This window comes from Manihot esculenta, chromosome 18 (assembly GCF_001659605.2).
Source record: "Manihot esculenta cultivar AM560-2 chromosome 18, M.esculenta_v8, whole genome shotgun sequence".
In the NCBI taxonomy this organism is placed as follows: Eukaryota; Viridiplantae; Streptophyta; class Magnoliopsida; order Malpighiales; family Euphorbiaceae; genus Manihot; species Manihot esculenta.
Window position 1 is genome coordinate 256,255 of NC_035178.2, and position 21,792 is coordinate 278,046.

Here is a 21,792-nt window from a genome sequence, read left to right on the forward strand (position 1 = left end):
GGGAGATTCTATGGAATGGGATGTATAACTCACATCCACAAGATAGTGAAAAAGGACATGCAGATGCAATTTTACTCTAAGAATGTGACATTTAATTCTCGAGGGAGTTGGTAAACTCCAATATTGAGTTCATAAAGAAAGTATGCAAGTGACATTTTCACCTCTCATTGATAACATAAAGATGTGTTGGAGCTTATTGGGTTAGATGATTTTTAGAGATGGTTGAAATCTGAGACAAGGAATGAGTGTTAAATAAATGTGAAGAAGGGTTGTACAGTGGGGGCGATAGCCAAGAGTTAGTCAGTTAGGCTAACACCGAGTTGAAGAAAAGTTCAATTCTCAGTATCTCATTATGAGCAACCCAAATAGAATTGTCAAAGCGATAAGTGGGGGAGCCACCAAAAGTGTCAAACATGATATAAAGCAAGATGTGTGTTAATCAAAACAAACTAGAGCGAAGGTGACAAAGAAAAATTTGGTAAATAGAACATTATGAAGGTAAAACCGTTAAGCATTATGAAATGCTCTCCATAGAGAAAGCTGCATTAGACTACAAATTGCCTATGCAGAAGTGCTTCAAGAGGATGAAAGGACCTTGTGGAGAAATATAGGAAAATCAGATAGGAGGAGAACATATAATAAGAATCAAAAAGTTATCCAATATGGATGGCTTATGCATTCTTCTTTTCCCAAAGTAATATTATTCGCATGTAAGACTATATCGAGCTGCTAATATTAACGAAGGTGAAGTAGTAAAGGCTTTCACGAACGTTGTAATTATAGATAATTTGATGAGTGATACGATAGCTATAATGCTGATACAAAAAGGGATGCAATAAAAAAAAGAGTTGAAACGAGCTTGCAAGAAGATCGAGTCATATAGATATGAGTATCAAGGTAAAAGTAATAGAGATAGTTGTAGGTACTAGGGTTGTTGACCAATGTGTCATTGGTACAATCACATCGAAGCTAAGATTAAAGGTGTAATAAGACAAAACAAGAGAAAATGAAGTAGTCAAACTCAATACATGAAACATTATTATAGGTTCTTGAGGTATCCATTCAATTGGGGACTTAGAAAGGTGAAATAGAATCGATGAAAACCCTCTTAATGATTTAAGGTGTTAACAACGATGGATTTTCACAAAAACTACAAAAGTGATCTCCATTTCAATTGGTGAATACCTTTGTTAATGGAGAGAGGACTTGGCATGGAATAAGAAGAGTCTAGTGGTTACCCAATACAAGTGGGTTAGGAGTAAGCTTAACACCGATTATCAATGTGTAAGGCTGAACATTGGTATTATTAGTTTCTGAGTAAGTTTGTTATTTTCCTATTATAATTTCTTTTTGTAAACAATACAAGCTTGATACTTGTAAACAAAGTTGTTTTCTTATGGTTGGCATATCTAGCTATAAAGTGATATTGGTGTTAAAGTGAAAAAAGAGTTCGAATTACTGATTTTACAGAAAGCAAAAAATAAATGCTAAAAAAAGAAGAATGGTGTTATACAATGACAATCAGAAATAGAATTTTCTTGAATTGAGAATCAGAACAAGTACGAAATTCTAGAAGTGGAATCGATATAATAAAAATATATAATTTAATTTCTCTAAAATTAACTATAGTAATTATTTAATTAATTTATTAATATTTGCCGATCTAATTATGAATTGAGAAATTAAAAGGCAATAAATGAGAAATAAATATATAGTAGTACTAAAATTTTTATATAAAAATGTTTATAATTAATAGTAAAAGTTGAAAAATAAAGATAGATTTTAACCTTAGTGTCTAATTAATGCCTTCTCTAGTAAGTACCAAGCCTAAATAATAATTTTTCCACAAGGAGATGCTGAGATTATTGTGATAAGATGATGAAAAATATACATAGGAAGACCAGGGGCCAACGGAAGCGAGCAATATAATAATTTTCAATTGGCCATTTTATATTCTAAATATTTAAATGAGTTTTATTTAATGAAATTAATTTAATTACTAATTATTAAATAAAAATTTCTCAACCCAAAACACAAGTAATGATTTTTAAATTGAAAATTGAAAATTTTCATTCCTATAATGTCCTTTAAATTAATAAAACAATTGTGGAATCATATGAAAGAATGTTAAATTTGCTTGTATTACATTTTTATAAAAAAAATATCGATAAAAATAATGTGAAGCAATTAATTTTAAATTTTATTTAGATTGAATTTAACTTTAATTTATAATATAAAATTTTGAGATAAATGATTTTGAAAAAAGAAATTTTAATTTTTAATTTTTTTTAAATTTTATTTTAATAAAATAATATTAATTAAAATTTTTTAACAGAATTTAAATATTCCTGTTTATACATAATAGGAATTGCTTAAATTTGAAGGGAAAATCATTATCATGGAGGGATAAAATAAACATATCATTGATATTCAGTTTAAGTGAGCTTCTCATAAAGATTAGTAAAGTTGTCTAAAAAACAAAAAGGGGAGATTTACAATTTAGTCTCTAGGTATTGTCATTATTAATAAGTCAGTCCCTATATTTTTAAAAATCTATTAAAACATCCTTATGTTTTCTTTCCATCAACGAAATAGTCTTTCCGTCCTCTTTTCCATTAAAATTAGATAAAGAAGGAGAGAGAAAATTTTTAAAATCTAATTTTACCCTCAAATAAAATTCTTTATTTAGTCCTTGTATATTGTTATTATTAACAAGTTAGTCCTTATATTTTCAAAAATTTATTAAAACGTTTTTATCTTTTTCCATATCTATTAAAACGTCTATATCATTTTTTTTGTTAATAAAATAGTCCCTATCTTTTCTCATATGTATTAAAACGTCCTTATCGTTTCTTTCCATCAACGAAATAGTCATTTCTCATCGTTCCTTTCTCATCGTTCCTTTCCGTCAACGAAATCGTCCCTCCCTATATTTTTAGAAATCTATTAAAACGTCCTTATCGTTTCTGTTTATCAACAAAATAGTCCTTATTTTTTCTCACATCTATTAAAATGTCCTTATCATTTTTTTTCAACGAAATAGTCCCTATCTTTTCTTTTCTCCTCCTCCTCCTCCTCCGAAAAAGAAGAAGAAGAAGAAGAAAAGGGAGAAGAAGCAGAAGGAGAAGAAGAAGAAGAGAAAGAAGAAAAAGAAGAAAAAAAACAAGAAGAAGAAGAAGAAGAAGAAGAAGAAGAAGAAGAAGAAGAAGAAGAAGAAGAAGAAGAAGAAGAAGAAGAAGAATAGAAAGAAGAAAAAGAGGAAAAAAAAAAGAAGAAAAAGAAGAAAAAGAAGAAGAAAAAGGAGAAGGAGAAGAAAAAGAAGAAAAAGAAGAAGAAGAAGGAGGAGAAGAAGAAGAAGAAGAAGGAGGAGAAGAAGAAGAAGAAGAAGAAGAGAAAGAAGAAAAAGATGAAAAAGAAGCAAAAGAAGAAGAAGAAGGAGGAGGAGGAGAAGAAGGAGAAGAAGAAGAAGAAGAAGAAGAAGCAAAAGAAGGAGGAAGAATTGATGAAGAAGAAAAGGAAGGAGGAGGAGGAGGAAGAAGAGGAGGAGGAGGAGGAGGAAAATAATGGAGAGTAATTTAGTTTTTTACTATATTTTTAATGGCAAAAATAGATGGAATAACTATTTTGTTGACGGAGAGAAAAGATAAGGATATTTTAATAGATTTATAAAAATATAGGGACTGACTTGTTAATAATAGTAATATTCAGAGACTAAATTATAAATCTCCCAAAAAAAACCAGAAAAAAAGAGCAGTAAGGTTGCAAATCTAATCCTCATCAGAATCCCGCTGAATATTGTATAATGATATGAATGCAATTAGGGCTGGATTGTTAACAAAGTCCTTCATACGGGCTTGAATGAGCTGGGCTCGCCATACGATCACAGAAACCCCATAGGAAAAGTGAAAAACGAAAGGGGGTATGATTGTGAAATGAGAATGTTTTGAGAGCACGCCCAGATACCCCACTTCTTCCCAGCTCCAACTTTAATGCTCCCTCCCTTCTTTTTCTCTTTTTTTTTTTTTTTAAATCTTTTTAATCTCATCTTTATTATAAATAATTACTCTTAAATATTGCTTTCTCTTCAAACTTTAGTCGCCCTAAATATAAAAATGAGAAAGAAAAGAACAATTTATACTGTGACTTGAGTCGAGTGACTGTCCATGTCGGTCTCTTAGTATACCTATCACTTCAATCTTTTTCGGTTTTTCTTTTAATATTCATTTATAATTGATCCAATTTGCTATTTAGTTTTTAAAAATTATTATTAATAATAAATTAATTTTTTAATTTTAAAAAATATATTAAAATATTTTATTTTTTTAACAAAATAATACTTTCATCTAAAAAATAAAAAAATGTTAATAAATTTTTAAAAATATAAAAAATTTATTAATAATAATAATATCTAAAAATTAAATAAAGAGATTTATTAAAAATAAAATAAAATTTTAAAATTTTTTATTTTTTATTTATTTTTAATAAAGGAGGGGATGTATGAATTATTTTATTAATAAAAAAATATTTTAATAAATTTTTAAAAATATAAAAATCAATTTATTAATAATAATAATATCTCAACACTAAATAGTCTCCGTTAATAAATTTCTAATTGCTTATCTTTCTTTCTCTTTTTTCAAGGTTCTTTTTCTTTGTTGCGTTTTTGTATCTGTCTCTCTCTTTAATTTTGTTGGGAGCAAAATCTACACGCTGTCAGCTTCTGGGTTTGCGGGGACAGAGAGAGAAGAGCGTTTATTCGCGTCCGGGTATAATCTATAAACCAATCAACCTAATCTAATTCTCATCTAATCTTAATCTCATCTGATAATGAGAGGGGAAATAGAATTAAGAAAGAAGAGAAATGTGAGGAGTGGGTTTTTGCGGCTTCACCAATTCCGGCAAACCCTTTCCTCACTGCTACTATAGCAGCTTATCTCCTTCATTCTGCAAGTAAAGAGCTACTGTTGCTACTCAAACTCCTATTACCAGCAACCTTTTTGTCAAAGTTTGTAATGGGCTCCGAACAGAACAGGTTCCCTCAGCAGGAACGGGTATGTCTCACGCTCATCTATATTATCTCCAAATATTTGCTGTTTTGGATCAGATCTAGATCTGGTACATCTTATCATATTCCATTTCTTTCTCTTCTCCTTTTCTGGTTTAAGCTTATCCATACTCAATCTTCCTTCTCAGATCTGTTTATTACGCTCACATTTACTTTGCTGCTAATCTCGATTTTCTCTAATTTCCCATTTCTTTTGGATGGACGAGTCACGCTTTTGCACCTTTTTTTTCACTTAGTTTCTTTCGGGAAAATTTTATGTGTGACTTACACAGATCTGAGGAGAATGTCCCTCGGGATCACTTGGTACCTCTTAATCCAGCCCGTAGCAATTCAATTGCGGATTGGGTCTTCCTTTCTGTATATTTTGAAGCTCTTCTCTAATTTTCATAATCGGCATTTTATTTTCGAATCAGCATCATACGCTAGCAATTTAACTATGCATAGCTGGCAGTCAGTTGCGTGGCTGAAATTTTTCTCTCTGTGATAAACCGTATTCTTGTTTTATAGGGAAAGAGGTGAAAGAGTGGTATTTTGATAAGTAATGGAATAGTCCAGGAATAGATATCTTATCAAAGGACATGCCAGTTTTACTTACATAAGCTAGAGACCTCGTTTAAACTTTTATCTCCTCAGGAAATTTTCCATCAATGTTAGGCTGAAGCCGTTGTCTGGTTCAAAAATACTAAGGTGATGTTGGTTTAAACTCTGAGTGGAACTTATATAAGTTGTGGTTGGCCGTTTTATTATTTATTTATTTATGGAATATTCACAACTCAAGATGATTATGTCAATGAACCTTGAGGCGACTGATTTAGCTTCAGTTGCCTAGTCCTTCTTGTCAAGTAGCTAACAAAAATTTTGTGCAGACAAATTTGGATTTGGGATGGGTAACTGGGTTAATACTTGCTTTCTACAAATGAGATAAACGTAGACTTCTTGCTAACTTAGAGTTTGCCATTAATGTTAGAGCTGCTATAAGAAAAGCTCTTCTCAAATATGTTCAGAGGGTGTTAAAAATTAGTTTAAAATAAATTTGGCATAATACCTGCTGTTATGTAATAAATTTGGTATTATTGTGAGTCCCCCCCCCCCCCTTCCATTATGTTCTTAATGAATTCATTTAATAATTTTTAACCTTCAAGTGCAACCAAATATGTATCAAATGAAATGAGGGAATTTCTACTTCATCATTGATACACACCTATGCTCTTAATATGCAAGCAAGTAACTTTTTTTAATTGATGCATTTGTTGAACCTTGCAGCATTTTCCTCCGAATTATGTTGCTTCTTGCTTCTTTTTGTATTCATATGTTTTTGTGTCTGTACATGCATTTGTGCATGTAGTTGTATTTGCAACATTTTCTCTAAGCACGCTAGGCCTCCGTTTCCTTGTTTGCACTTCCACAATTTTTATACTTTCTGTTGACCAAATTTCTTCTGTATCTGTCATATAAGTAGCTGCAAGCCTGCGAATTCTATATCCTGAGTTTAGCTATTAGTTGTGAGTTATGTGAAGGTTTTCACACTATGCGAAAAGCCTATGCCAAGTTTGAAAATGGAGATGATTTTATTGGTGTTGATCTATGTAATTCTATTCTCTCTCTCTCTCTCTCTCTGTTTTTGGTTAACAATGAGGGTTATAATGCTTTACTCTAATGGCAGGATAAGAGATGGGGAGGATGCTGGGGTGCATTTTCTTGTTTTGGCTCGCAGAAGGGTGGAAAACGTATTGTGCCTGCATCTCGTATTCCAGATGGTAATGCAACAGCAGTGCAGCCAAATGGACAACAAGCTGGTGGCCTGACCAACCAACCTCCGGCACTACCTCCATCACTTTTAGCTCCACCTTCTTCACCAGCGTCGTTTACTAATTCAGCTCTCCCTTCTACGGCTCAGTCACCTAGTTGCTTCTTGTCTTTATCAGCCAGCTCGCCTGGTGGTCCTTCATCGACAATGTTTGTCACTGGGCCATATGCCCATGAAACACAACTAGTTTCTCCTCCTGTCTTCTCAACCTTCACAACTGAGCCATCTACTGCTCCTCTTACTCCCCCACCTGAGTTAGCTCACTTAACTACACCCTCTTCCCCAGATGTGCCTTTTGCTCAATTCCTCTCATCTTCTACAAATCTCAAAAACACTGAGAAGACCAATTACATTGCTGCTGCTGATCTTCAAGCTACATATTCACTTTATCCTGGCAGCCCTGCCAGCAGTCTCATTTCACCAATTTCTAGGACCTCAGGTGACTGCTTATCATCATCCTTTCATGAACGAGAGTTCCCTCCTCAATGGGATCCTTCAGTCTCTCCCCAAAATGGAAGATATTCAAGGAGTGGTTCTGGCAGTCTCTTTGGGCATGACACATCTAATGCCTCCTTGGTATCTCAAGATACAAATTTCTTCTGTCCTGCCACATTTGCACGATATTATCTGGACCATAATCCACCATTTCCTCATACTGGTGGGAGGTTAAGTGTTTCCAAGGATTCAGATGTTTATCCTGCTGGGGGAAATGGCCACCAAAATAGGCACAATAGAAGTCCCAAGCAAGATGTGGAAGAATTAGAGGCTTACAGAGCATCCTTTGGGTTCAGTGCTGATGAAATTATCACAACTCAACAATATGTAGAAATTTCTGATGTTATGGACGACTCATTTACCATGACTCCTTTTACTTCAAATCAACCTAATCAAGAAGAAAGTGTTGAAGCTGCATCTAAGGGTGAAAGCCAAAAGGCACAAACAACACAGATGAACTTGCCGAGCCTTAAATTGAAATCAGATACTATATGTAGTGAAGTGCCATTCTCATGTGACAGGCTTGAAGGTAAGCCTTTGTTACCTGTAGCTATATTAAGGTATAGTTTGTTTCATTCTCACAAATCTGGGGAAAGGAGAAAAGAGAACTTGAATCCCAACAGCCCTGTGACTTGTAGTCCAACCCAAGTTTTTGTAATATCCTTCACTCTGAAGGTTTCTCATGCAGAACAGCCTTTGTGATTTTTGTATTTCCAATTCTCCATACCAATTTATGCTGTGTGACATTAGAAAAAACATTAAGGGACGTAGAAAAGGGGAGCTCTGGCATTAGAGTGTTACATCGTCTGAAAAAGTGTGGAAATCTGTGTGATGGCTGTAACTTTTGCGTTCCATGAGAAAAGGTGTCATATTGTGTATTGTTTTTCCTGTTGGGAATTGGGATGTGTTTACTTTCTTTAATCCTCTATTCTCACCTTGCTTCCTCCATCATATTGGGGCATTATTTCTGTGCATTGCTGAATTTGTTTATCCATGCTTGAATAGTTTCTCTCCTAATAATTTCCCTTCATGTTTTGAATTCAGATCCTAAATCAAGAAAGCAGGTTGGAGATGTCTCTGCATCAAGCACACCTGGTATCCATGCTTTGAAAGATGATGATGGAATATTTTTAAAGATGACATCCTCTAAAATCAGTAGGAAATATGATCTTGGACCATCCTGCTCTGATGCAGAAATTGATTACAGGAGGGGAAGAAGCTTAAGAGAAGGCAAAGGAGATTTTGCATGGCATGATTAAATTAGAGAAAAAGCAAGTTCTCAGTTGTGTCCAATGTATTAAGTCGCTGTTTTCCATCATATTCTTCTGTTTGGATTTATCGATGATAGGTGGATGATCTAACATGTGATCTAACGTGTCTTTCGTCCTTTCCTGCTCTTTCAGGTTTGTGGCCTGATATCCCTGATTGATGAGTGTATTCCCCGTGTTCCTAACTTCCCACTTTCTTATAAGTTACATATAAATATATATGTATGTGATGCATCTACTTATAAATATTATGTGCAAAATGAAATTTTTGGAGATATAATATATAACGTCTTTGGCCAAATCATTTAGCTACAGCATCTTGTGCTGAATGTCATCATTCAGATGAAGAGATGTCCGTGTGATTATTTGTGAGCTTTTTATTTGGTAATCTGAATTGCTTGACATTGCCTCGTCAACTCTTTAAAGCAGGCATCCAAAACCCTCACTCTTGATATGGAATGAAGGAAGCTTATATCCCTTTGCAGTAATAATTAATTGTAGAATTTCAAGTGGGAATTATTTGCTATTCCTGAATTATCAGCAAGGTTTTACCGTTTTGCACTGCAGCTTTACGTGTATATGACAGTAGTTGATAGCGTGTGCAATTATACTATGGATTAACAAGATGGAAATCGAAACTAAGTCGACAATTTCTATTTTTCATAAAGTTGCGAAGTACATGTGTGATAGCATATAAATAATAGGGTTAATTAAGTTTGTGATACGTGTATGACTGGTCCGACCGGACAGCAAAAAGTCTAAGATATAAATATCAGAACAACACCTATGACTTCAATAAAGTCCGAAACGGATGGATAGACTTTTTCAAGGCTCAGTCTTGAATGTTAGCTTGACTAATTATAGGTGATTAGGGGAGATTCACCTCAATACAAATCGAGTAAGCCAAGCAAGCACTATATGATGAGATCAGAGTAGAATATTGTCGGTATATTAGTGGTAGATGAGGTACGAGCTTGTCAACTTTACATTTGTTAGTTAACCATTCGTTATTAATAAGTTGTCTGACACGCCGACAAGAGGATATTTCATGTAATTCGATGGGACATAACACGAGTGGTGTCAAAATGGTCAATTGGTGTATATACCACTGGTCTCGCTCCTAAGAAGAGGGCCATGATCACCATGACAAAGCACCATCCTCTCTCGCTCCCTCTCTCTTTCCTTTCCATAGCTTTTTATTTCTCTTTTCTATTTTTTTTTTATGTTCCTTCTAACGGAAGGCATCACTTAAAAAGCTCTAAATCTGACTTGAATGTTAGAGAGTTTCTACTGAGGAATTCTTATTAGGCTCTTGATCATTTTTCCATATCTTGCAGACCCTTTTTTCGAGATCGAGCACAGATGGACTCGAAAATAGTGAAAAAGGACATTTTGGAGAAAATACCCTTAAAACTGCCTTAAATGGAGCAAAAGAGAGCAAGCCTGCCAAGTTGAAATCAAGTGAAGCTAAATAAGGAAAGTTCTAAATAAGGAAAGTGGCAAAGAAGGAAAGAACATTCAACCAAAGCAATTTGAAATTCAAATTTCAAATCTCCAAATAGCCTTTTCCTTATTCAAGAAGCCAAGTCTCAAATTGCCATATATGAAGAGCCAAATAAGAAAAGTATTTTGAAATTCAAATCTTCAAGATTCATATTCAAATTTTGAATTTCAAAATCCAGCTTATTAAGGAAGCTAAATCCAAAGATCACATGCTTGCCACCTCATACCTTGCACATTCAAAATTCAAATTGCAAAGGAGGCTCCACCTTCCTTATTAGTGCATGGGCGGCAAGGAGAGTGTGAAGGCAAGTCTTGGGCACCTTGGGCAACAACTTGAAGACATTTGGGCAACAAACAAAGACCAAAAGACCCATTCTTGCACAAGCCACACATGCCCCACGTTTTTCCCTTCACACATGTGCATGGATGGCACATCTTGGACCAAGGGCATTTTGGGCAGCCTCTAAAATTGTGGGCAGCCTTTTGAAACCCTAAGACAGCACCTTAAAACATATTTAAAGATGTAACGACCCGAAAATCAATACCCATCTGTAACGGCCCGAACCGCTACCGGCGCTAGGATCCAGATCGGCTTAAGGCCGCCGGGACCCGTAGCAAGCCAAACATACATCCTATCACCTGGTCAAATCCCATACATGATCAAAACTTTAACATAAAAACTTAAACATTTGATGTATATCTCGAGCCTGACCTATATGCGACATAACTGAAAACATAAAGAAACCCCCTACTAGAGCCCTCATCAAAACTCTAGCTGGGTCAACATAACATATATCAAGCCGAAGTCACATCCACAGAACTAGAACCTAACATGTGCATGCATCAAACCACAAACATAAGACCTCCACTAGGGTCCTCATCAAACTCTAGCGTGGTAAACAACACATGCCACAAGTTTAGTTCAAACACAACTCAACAATAAACCATAACATACATCATGTACTAAACAGGGACTAACCAAGTCTTAGGGCCAAGCACAGTACTAATACATAAACATAACTCTACTTTACATCACATTACATTATCTTACAATTCATTATATCAATTTACATTACATCATGTCCACTCTAACAGTACTAATCTATTACAAAGCAACAACCTTAACTCTTGAGACTTCCCAATCTTCCTCAAACCTGCAACACTGGGGTTAGGGGAGAGGGGTAAGCTAAAAAGCCTAGTGAGTAAAAGCAGAAAAACAGTTCATTAATTACATGCTTTTATGAAATGCGTCACAGCACAAACAATTCACATCACGGATTGGACATGACCACCAAAACTCCCTCTGTCTGTAACATAACATGGTGCCCGGCCCTTCGGGCTCCTCAGGACTTCATTATGCCCGGCCCTTCGGGCTCCTCAGGACTTCATTAACATAACATAACTAGGGCTATTGGGGTCGCCTTGGTCCATCCACATCAACAGTAAATAATGCAATGTGTCATATTCGTGTAACTAGTGCAATCAACCTATTACATATAAACATGATGCATGAACATGCTTTAGGCATTTGATTTCGTAAAATAAAAGATTAAGTTAGTTCTACTCACCTCTGGCAGACGCTGGACTGACTCTACAACTGCTAACACTGATGGCCTCCTCGGTCCCTCGGGTCCGATCCTACACAGGTGGACTCGAATGAGGTGCCAAACATACTCTAAACAACTCATAAACAACTACCCAAAAACTCTCTTAAACATCACTTAAACATGCATAGAAAATAACCATGAAAGGGCTCGACAGGGCACTTTCGGTGGCACCTTCGGCTGCCGAATGTCCCTTCCAGAGACGAAAGTCATGCAGGTTCGGCGGCAGGTTCGGCGGCCGAAGCCTCACTCCAGATCCGAAAGTCAGGCACTTTCGGTAGCCGAACATTACCTTCGGCGGCCGAAAGTCTGCTCCAGATCCGAAACACAACTTTCGGGGGCAAGGTTAGACGGCCAATCTATGCATCCATAGGCAGGTTCGGCGACCGAAACCACCTTCGGCGGCCGAACCTGAGTTCATCCAGAACTCAGTCTCTTATGCATACAAGCCTCCCAAGCCTTCCAAAAACCCCAAACAAGCACCCAACCTTTCCAAAACATGCACAAAGGAGCTTAAACAAACTTAAACTCCAACAAAGAACATCATAAAGCACACATAAATAGCTTATGACCCACATAAGCCAAAACCATCAAAACTACTCAAAACCTCACTTGCTCTCTCCCAATCATGCATACACTCTCCCACATACATAAACTAGCTTAAACCTTCAACATAACATCACATAAACATACATAAACAGGCATAAGCATACATTGGGCATAAAACTCACATTAACCTAAACATGCATATCTACCCATACTCAACCATCAAAACATCATTAAACTTACTTAAAACTTCATTAAAACACAAGGAAAGCAAGGATCTACACTTACCTCTTGAAGATCGAGGGGTGGTGCGATCCCTAACTCGGAGGTGTGGAGGATCCAAGCTCCAAAAGCCTCCAAGCTCCCAAAACTTCTTTTTAAGCTTCAAAACTTCAAAACAAGGGTAGAACTCATGAAAAACTTGAGGGATGGGTAGAGAAATCATGAAAACGATCTAAGGAGGGCATAAACTCACCTGAGCTCGAGAATGGGGAGAAAACTCGCCCATTTCAGATCTGAGGGCTCTTTATAGGTGGCCTGGTCAAAGACCTTTGGCAGCCTAACGTACCCCCTAAACTCATGCATGTTCGGCGGCCGAACTTGAGGTTCGGCGGCCAAACCTTGGTTCGTTCAAACAAAGCTTTCGGAGGCCAAAAGCGCTCCCGAAACCTTTCCATGTTCGGCGGCCGAACCTGGCAAATGCCTCCTTGGTCTTTTCTTTTCAAAACTCAATTCTTTTTCATTTAAAATCATGAAATCATGTGGAAACATTTTAGAAACACGTTTTACCCCTCTAGAAGCCTCTGGCATCATCAAAATTCCAGATTCCAATGGATATTCCGCCAGAAGGTAGGGATTCCGATGTCGGAATCTAGCCGGGTATTACAAAAGATCTCAAAGAGGCCATCCAAGGCAAATTGCCCATCCGGCCAAGCAAGGCGCACCAAGTCTCTTCAATTCGGTTCATCTTCCTTTGTGTTCTCCTTTTATTTTCTGTTTTGTTTCAGCCATGAGTAGCTGAAACCTTTTATTCTAGTTGAAGATTGGTTGAAACTAAGTTTGTTTTATGGATTGTGAGATCTGAACATAAACTATTTGTCTTTGATTTGTTCAATATTCATACAATTTAGTGCTTGAATCTATGATTGCTTTGTTGTTTTGATCAAATTGGCCACTTGATTCTTGATTGCAAAGTAATAGATTGTTAGTTGGGATAATTTTTAGTCCCTAATTGCTGGAATTATTCTAACATAAGAACACTTGGTGTAATAACTAAGGAATTGTATGATCAAGCAACATCTCCATGCGTTTGGGTAGCTAGGATTGGATCTCTCTATTTTTTCATACAATTGACAATTGTTTTGATGCCTAAGGCCCAAGGACGTTCCGTGGCAATTTGTTAATTAGTAATTGATTAGAGGACGTTCCCTAATTGATTTAATCATAAGGAGAGACATGGTGGTGATAAGCGTCTTCCACCTCCATAACTAATCTATTGAATCAATCAAGAGAACATAAGTTTCAATGATCAATTCAAACAACCAAAGTGGATCCATCTCTTCAACTAGACTTTTCTCATATTGAATTTCTCTTTTATTTAATTACTTGCTCATTTAATTGCTTTCAGTAGTTTGCTAATCAAATCAATCTCAAACCTCCCTTTTTACTTTTATTGCACTTCACTTTTGTTCCGCTTTCAGTTACTTGCTTTCAGTTTCTCATTCAGTTTAATCTCTTGGTCTTGTTGAGAAAAATAGATAAGTTTTCAATTCTCTGTGGATTCGATCCTTTACTACTATCTGCAGTTGTAAAATTGTTGATAACCGGAAATGTTATTTTTGACCGGCTTCGACAACCGCGAGTCAGATGACTCTTTAAACTTATATTGAATCAATTGCAGTGAGTTATATTCATGTTTGAGAATTGCCTTTTGAATTGAATCTTTGAGCTTGCCATGGTGAAAAATGTATTGATGACACTCATTAGAGAGAATGAATTGAAATTTGTGTGAATGAACTTAACATGACTTGATTTAGCAATTGGTGTTGATTTTTCCAATGCATTGATTAAAGAAATTCAGCAAAGGCTTAGACTTCATAAGCACAATTGAAAACTGTTCCAATGGTTGAAAGACTATGAACAGAGCTAGTAGCCACTTGGACAGGTGACCAACTGAGTAACTGGGGGTGGGTATCACCAATATGTACCTTCACGTCAAAAGGTTGGTGACTTTTTCAAGCAAGATTAAGGTGCAAAAAGCTGAATAAAGTACTTCAAGTTAAGGGCAAATAACTCTGAAAGCTAGAAAAAGTCTTAACTGAACAAGAACATGTGCATGTATAATCTCTCTCTTGAGTAAAATAAATCCTAGCCATGGTAAGTAAAGGGAAACAAGGAAAGAAGGTGAGTAATCTTCATGCATATATTCTTCACTGCAATGATTCAAAATAGGTGTCTTGAGTAAGAGTTTAAGTGGAAATAAGGATCAAAAGCAAAGAAAGCTTGTTTGACTGTGTTTATTTGCTTGAAGACAAGCAAAAGGGTAGGTGTGGGAGTATTTGATAGAATATATTTTAGTCCATTTTATCATTATGTTCTTGATGTTTGCCATCCCTCCTCTGATCCACATCCATATCATCCCCCACATCTTTTGACATTCCACCTTGAACTGTCCCCCTTCTGCTCACATCAAAAGACCTTCTAGGGTCCCTTGACGTTCTCTCCCTGCTAGACCTGCAGGACATTGCCCTTGGCAATGCAGGAGGACGGGCATCCGTGCCCTCGTCCTGAGGTGGTACTCCAGTCAATCGTGCAGATCGACGAGTTCCTCTCATCTTGCTTACTGAAAAACAGCATACATCACATAGAACATTAGCATCAAATGGTTCATGTGGAAACACATGAACCTGCATCACATACATCACATATCATTAATGCACATGCATATAATCATGGCATTTCACATCATCATTCAAGACAGGACTCTACATCCTATCCTAGTGGACATGATTTTCCTATTATGCTTGACCTTCTAGAACATCTATGAGCCCGACACACTATAGGTCCGACCATATGAACCTAGGGCTCTGATACCAATCTGTAACGACCCAAAAATCGGACCGCTACCGGTGCTAGGATCCAGATCGGCTTAAGGCTGCCGAGACCCGTAGCAAGCCTCACATACAACCTGTATACCTGTTAAATCCCATACATGATCAAACATATACATAAAACTGTAAACTTTTTCTTTCCTTTACCAAGCTTAACCCGTGCATGCACATAACCATAAACATAAACCACACACTGGAGCCCTCATCAAATGCTCCAATGGGGTATCATAACATACATTAAGCTTGGTTAAGCATAAACAATGATAAAACATTTTATATACCATGTACAAAGGGATTAACCAACATATTAGGGTCAAGCACAACTATAAACCTCAATAGACATCATTACATTACGTTACTATACTATGCTTTACATTACATCATGTTCATGCCCACATCTAGCTATTACATAACACATGACTCCTCATTCTTGCTGACCTCCTGATCTATCCCGTACCTGCAATCCTGGGGGATTAAGGGAGTGGGGTGAGCTACAAGAGCCCAGTGAGCAGAATAATAAAACATTACATATAAAATTCATGCTTTCATGGAATGCATCACATCACAAACAAATCACATCAAGGATGAACTTGTCACCATTTAGCCCTCTACACATTCCAATCATGCCAGGGGCATAGTGCAGGCCACACCTGGTCTTTCTCTTACTCATAACATATCATACATATCCAATCGTGCAGGTGGCGTAGTGCAGGCCACACCCGGACTTTCTCTTACATTGTGCCAAGGGTGTAGTGCAGGCATGCCTGGACTTCCATATCATATCATCATTATATCATGTCATAACATATGAGGGCTAATGGATCATTCAACATTCATCCATATCAACAACATAATATGCAATGCACATATTCGTGAATTCTAATGCAAGCACCCTAATATATCTCATGGCATTCATGATGCGTGAATCATGCTAAAACTTTCAATATTTATTTTGAAACATAAAGAATCATTCTACTCACCTTAGGCTAGCTCTGACAAGACTCTGAAGCAGCTATTTCACTGCTAGGGTCCTCGGTTCCTCGGGGTCCGAACCTACACAGGTGGACTTAAATGAGGGACCAAACATACAAGAACATGACTCTAAAATACTCCCAAAAACCCCCTAAAACACCTTAAAACAATCATAAAAATCATGCAAAGGAAGGCTGAACAGGGCACTTTCGGCGGTAGGTTCGGCGGCCGAAAGTCCCTCCAGAGCCGAAAGTCATGCACCTTCGGCGACACTTTCGGCGGCCGAAGGTTCCTTCCAGATCCGAAACTCATGCATGTTTGGCGGCACCTTCGGCGGTCGAAACTCCCTTCCAGAGCCGAAAGTCCACTTTCGGGGGCAAGGTTCGGCAGCCAAAGGCTTGCCTCCACAGGCAGGTTCGGCGGCCGAAAGTCCCTTCGACTGCCGAACCTGAGTTCTTCCAAATGGCATAACTCAGCCTCTTCAATGCACATTTGCCTCCTAAACCATTCAACTCAAAACCAACACTTCCAAAACATGCATACATACTTCCATAAGCATTTAGGGGTCTCAAACTATCCTAAACCCCAACTAAACACATCAAACATACATATTGCTCAAAAACTCAACATTTACCCTAACAACATTCAACTAACTTACACATGCATTTCTACCCCATAAACTTCATAAAACTTGTTTAAAACATGAAATGAGCTAAGGATCTACCCTTACCTCTTGAAGATCGAGAGGAGAGGCGATCCAACTCGGAGATGGGGGAGATCTAGCTCCTTGGGTCTCCAAGCTCCAAAACTTGCTCAAAGTTCACAAATCTTCAAAAGCCAAGAAAACACTTGTTAAAACTTGAAAGATTGGAGGAAAAATCATCAAAAACAACTATGAGAGAGCATGGACTCACCGTTGGCCGAAAATGGGGAGAAAACTTGCCCGTTTCGGCCATGAAGCCCTTATATAGGGGCAGGCCTGACCACCTGCGGAAGCCTAAAGTGCCTCCAAAACTCATGCAAGTTCGGCGGCCGAACATGAGGTTCGGTGGCCGAACCTGAGCCACTTTCGGAAGCCTAACTTGCCCCCCTAAACTATCCCATGTTCGGCGGCCGAACTTGAGGTTCGGCGGCCGAACCTGGAAATGCCTCTATGGTCTTTTTCATTCAAAACTCAGCTTCTTTCTTACTCAAAATCATAAAACACATTAAAACATTCTATAAAAATATTATTTTACCCTTCTAGAGGTTTCCGACATCCGAGATTCCACCGGACGGTAGGAATTCCGATACCGGAGTCTAGCCGGGTATTACATTTATCACCTTCAAATCTAAAGACTCGAAAACCAGCGGGGAACCTCTGATGCTACATGAGACTTGCCCAAAGTAGGGAGTCTAAAGAATCGAAAACCAGCGGGGAACCTCTGATGCTACATGAGACTTGCCCAAAGTAGGGAGTGAGCTGTCACTATAAGTCAGGCCTATGTGATAAGGATTTGTTAAACCTATACGCGATCCCCCGTAGAAAAAAAGACCCAAAAACTTCAAGTCGGTTTTAAGACAACTTGGCCTTAGGTCAAATAGACCCACCTTCTGAACTTCAGGGCGAGTCTCCATAAGGAAGTTACCGCTAAACAGTTAGAGTTCAATGGATCTCCTTTATACTTACGATCATGGAATTTTGACTAATTAGCCGGTGAAGATCATTTACCAATGAGTCGACCATATTATCATTTAATAATTAGAAATGCTATATGTATATCCATCTTCTATTTTCTTACAGTATAAAACGAAGAATGATTATAGAGGCAAAGGTATACTATTCTACACAAATACTCTCAAGTTTTATATTTGTTTTATTCTCTAGATTACCAACTTGAGCGTAAGAATGGCTGCTATGAGAGCATCCACCGTCGTACTTTCTCTATCTTGTAGGATTAACCAATCACAATATAGTTCCATTCCCACCACATCATCAATTTAGTCTTTGCCACATCAAAAATCATTATTACTAATAAAATTAATTACATATGTATATATATATATATATATATATATATATATATATTGTTCTTTTTTTATAATTTTTAGTTATATGAGTGAATAGCTTATTACTCATATAATATAATTTTAAATATTAATTACATATATATATTTTATATGATATATTTTTAATATTAATATTATTATTATTTAAATGTTAATATTGTTATTTTTATTATTGTATTGACGTTAATTGTTTACTTTGTTAAGATAAATATAAAACAATTGTAAATTTATGTGTAATAATTAATATTTAAAATAAAATTAAAATTAAAATTAAAATTAAAGTTAAAATCAAATAAGAATCAAAACTTACCGAAATTATTTAAAACCAAATTAAAAATATATCGGAATTTAATTGTAAATCTGATTTCTTAAATTTAAAGAATGGGAAGAGCAAAAACCGTGGCCCTTTATTACTACTAGTGTGACGGGAGTAACTGCAAATTTCAATCGCAGAGACGTGAGTTGCACTGAACTGCGTGGTGGAGCCGAACCTGACGTGGCAAAATATAAGTGGTATTGTTCGAAAGCGCCATTCATCTGCGGGAACTGCGACGGAAAACTGAAAAAGACTGCCTTCTTTATGTTAGGGTTTTAGCACTTCCCGAATCCTAAATCTTAACATGTCAAAAACGGTCTATTCCTATCCTGTGTATATTTAATTCCAATGCTGCCTTCTGTTTATTGAAATTAATATGATCGCGGCTCTGTTTCAGCAGGAGAAAGAAGAAGACGAAGAATTCAGAGCTCAGTTGACGCACTTGGAGGAGTCTGTGGAAGACCATCCTGAAGACCCCTCTCTACGTTTTAATCTCGTAATTCTCTTTCTCAATTCCTATATACTAGCGGCTCCAATTTGCCTTTAAAGTTCCACTGGTGATTCCAGATTCGTCCATATACTGCAGGGACTCCTACTGTGGGAGAAAGGAGGTCAGTTCAAGGAATTCAAGGAAAAAGCCGCCGAACATTTTGTTATTTCGGCCAAATTGAATCCTCACAATGCAGCTGCTTTCGCATATTTGGGCCATTACTATTCTCGCTTTACCGCTGATTCTCAGAGGGCTCTTAAGTGTTACGAGAGGGCTATCACCCTTAACCCTGATGATTCTGAGTCTGGGGAATCCCTCTGTGATATGTTGGACCATTCTGGAAAGGAGACCTTGGAGCAGGCAGTGTGTGGGGAAGCCTCAGAAAAGTCACCCAGGGCCTTTTGGGCTTTCCGTAGATTGGGTTACCTCCATCTCCACCACCGCAGATGGTCGGAGGCCGTTCAGAGCCTTCAACACGCAATTCGAGGTTATCCGACCTGTGCTGATTTATGGGAAGTAAGTATATTCTCTGATTATTAAGTATATTCTCTGATTATTTAGTTCTCCCTTCCCCTACTCACCCTGCCCCCGCGCTCAAAGAATCTCTTATGTTTTGCTTAATTTTCCTCCTCCTTTCTTTCTTTCTTTCTTTCTTTCTTTCCCTTTTATATAGGCTCTGGGTCTAGCCTACCAGCGACTTGGCATGTTTACTGCTGCTACTAAGGTATTTCCTTTTTTCTTTTCTGACCTTCCTCTTATCGAATGATTTTATCCTTGGTTTGAGTCATTGAGCAAAACTACTGCCCCCCAAATTTGAACTTTTGATTTCATTTGCTGTTTTCTTTCCGGGCAACAGAATAACACACGTTGGGTACAAACCAATCATTACAACATTGTCTTAAATTTTATCTTTAAATCATGTCCGTGCTTTACAAAAGCCGCCCTCTTCTCTAGTTCAGTGATTGTGCTTCCGAGGTGCAGTTGAATTTAGATTCTGGTTAAGGTTCTCACTTAGTTTCTTCTCTCTCATTTTGTTCAATTTAATCAGTCCTACGGGCGGGCCATTGAGTTGGATGATACCAGAGTCTTTGCTTTGGTTGAAAGTGGAAATATCTTCTTGATGATTGGTTCCTTCAGAAAGGTATTACTGGTTTATTTTATTTTTCATAGTAGTTTACATGATATCCCTCTGTTTCCTTGGACCTCCTTTCCTTTCCATTTATGTTTCCACTTAGAAGTAGAAGAAGTTGGCGCGACCTTTATCAATGCAGACACTCAAAACGATGGTGAAATGAAAATAAGAAACAAACGTAAGAGAAAGGAAGATATCAGTAGAAAAGGACGGTGCTTGAGAGCATAGATTGTTCGGCAAGCAAACACTCTGTATAACAAAACATCTGCAGTTGGCTTCATACTGTGATTAGAAACTTAGCAAAAACACTAACTTATGGCTGTCCATGTTTTAGAAACTGCATCTCTTAATTTAACGGACAACCTTTGCTCATTCTTTTTGTGTGCTAAATTTCTCTCTCTCTCTCTCTCTCTCTCTCTCTATCTCTTATTTGAAAGAAACCAAAGGTGTTAGACATTTGATGAATTTCTTTGCAGGGAAAACTGTTTCAAGTAGTATGTATCTAACTTTGTTTAATACTAAGGTAGGTATTTTAGATTTGCGTGAAGATTATTAATTACATGTGGGCATCCAAATTGATGGCTTAACGATATCCTGATATCCTATAAAATAATGTAAGTTAAGACATTATCAATCAAACTTATCCAGTCATATTAACTAACTTGTGAGAACAAGTATGCTAAACTTAACACCAAATTGAATTACTTCGATCGATTCCAAGTCGTTTCTAATTAATAAGATTTCATATATATATATAAAATATATATTTGCAAATCTTATATAAAGTTCTACCTCCATATTTTGTTCTGGCTTTGTTCAAATATAATTCCTCAATATGCATATGCATGACGTGGTCTTTCTGCAATTAGGGAGTTGAGCAGTTTCAGCGTGCACTCGAGATTTCACCTCAAAATGTGTCTGCAAACTATGGGCTTGCTTCTGGACTCCTTGGTTTGTCAAAGGAATGTATGAATTTGGGTGCATTCAAATGGGGAGCATCATTATTAGAGGTTGGTCAACTTTCACTTTTAAACAATGTTTTCTTTTTCCTTCCCCTATGATATCTTTCTAACATCAAACTGAAAGTATGTAATAGTTTGTTTCTAAATTATTTCAGGATGCAGGGAAAGTTGCAGAAGTAAATGGTCAGTTGGCTGGAAATGTTTCTTGTATCTGGAAGTTGCATGGTGACATCCAAGTAAGCCTATCTTTGGTTTGCTATCTGTTTCCATTCCTACTATCTATAGATCATTTAGTGAAGTTTTTTCATGGAAAGTGGCACTTGTTACTTTAGAAGCTTTAGACCCTTTTTTCAAAGGTAGCTGTAAGACTAAGCTGTCAACAGGGCAAAAATTTTAATTTTAATATCTTGACATGGTCATTGGAGAATGATTTTCTCAGTTTACTTTACCTATTTAATTTCTTGGAACTCTGG

The 21,792-nt window shown here is 36.9% G+C and overlaps 2 protein-coding genes across 5 annotated transcripts in view; both read left to right on the forward strand.

The window, feature by feature from the left end:
* Positions 1 to 4,642: 4,642 nt before the first annotated feature.
* On the forward strand, positions 4,643 to 8,947 carry LOC110606653 (uncharacterized protein At1g76660). The gene is made up of 3 exons (XM_021745565.2): positions 4,643 to 5,051; positions 6,729 to 7,896; positions 8,412 to 8,947. Exons 1-3 carry the CDS (start codon positions 5,013 to 5,015, stop codon positions 8,624 to 8,626), a joined length of 1,422 nt encoding a protein of 473 aa, XP_021601257.1. The 5' UTR covers positions 4,643 to 5,012; the 3' UTR covers positions 8,627 to 8,947.
* A 9,910-nt stretch (positions 8,948 to 18,857) lies between these two features.
* Positions 18,858 to 21,792, forward strand: part of LOC110606404 (tetratricopeptide repeat protein SKI3) — a 32,276-nt gene continuing 29,341 nt past the window's right edge. For 2 of the 4 annotated variants that reach the window (XM_021745195.2, XM_021745199.2), the window contains exons 1-6: positions 19,058 to 19,231; positions 19,322 to 19,741; positions 19,899 to 19,949; positions 20,274 to 20,366; positions 21,227 to 21,367; positions 21,475 to 21,555. In XM_021745195.2, the coding sequence (XP_021600887.2) occupies positions 19,112 to 19,231; positions 19,322 to 19,741; positions 19,899 to 19,949; positions 20,274 to 20,366; positions 21,227 to 21,367; positions 21,475 to 21,555 (906 nt within the window). In that variant the 5' untranslated portion in view covers positions 19,058 to 19,111. The other 2 variants (XM_021745197.2, XM_021745198.2) reach the window with 2 other exon arrangements.

What these genes read in the sequence shown, in the direction of transcription:
- LOC110606653 (XM_021745565.2), top strand. Translation starts at nt 5,013, where the DNA reads ATGGGCTCCGAACAGAACAGGTTCCCTCAGCAGGAACGG. An exon ending in GGTTCCCTCAGCAGGAACGG is followed by an intron (nt 5,052 to 6,728) that starts GTATGTCTCACG and finishes CTCTAATGGCAG; the next exon opens with GATAAGAGATGGGGAGGATG. An exon ending in CTCATGTGACAGGCTTGAAG is followed by an intron (nt 7,897 to 8,411) that starts GTAAGCCTTTGT and finishes TTTTGAATTCAG; the next exon opens with ATCCTAAATCAAGAAAGCAG.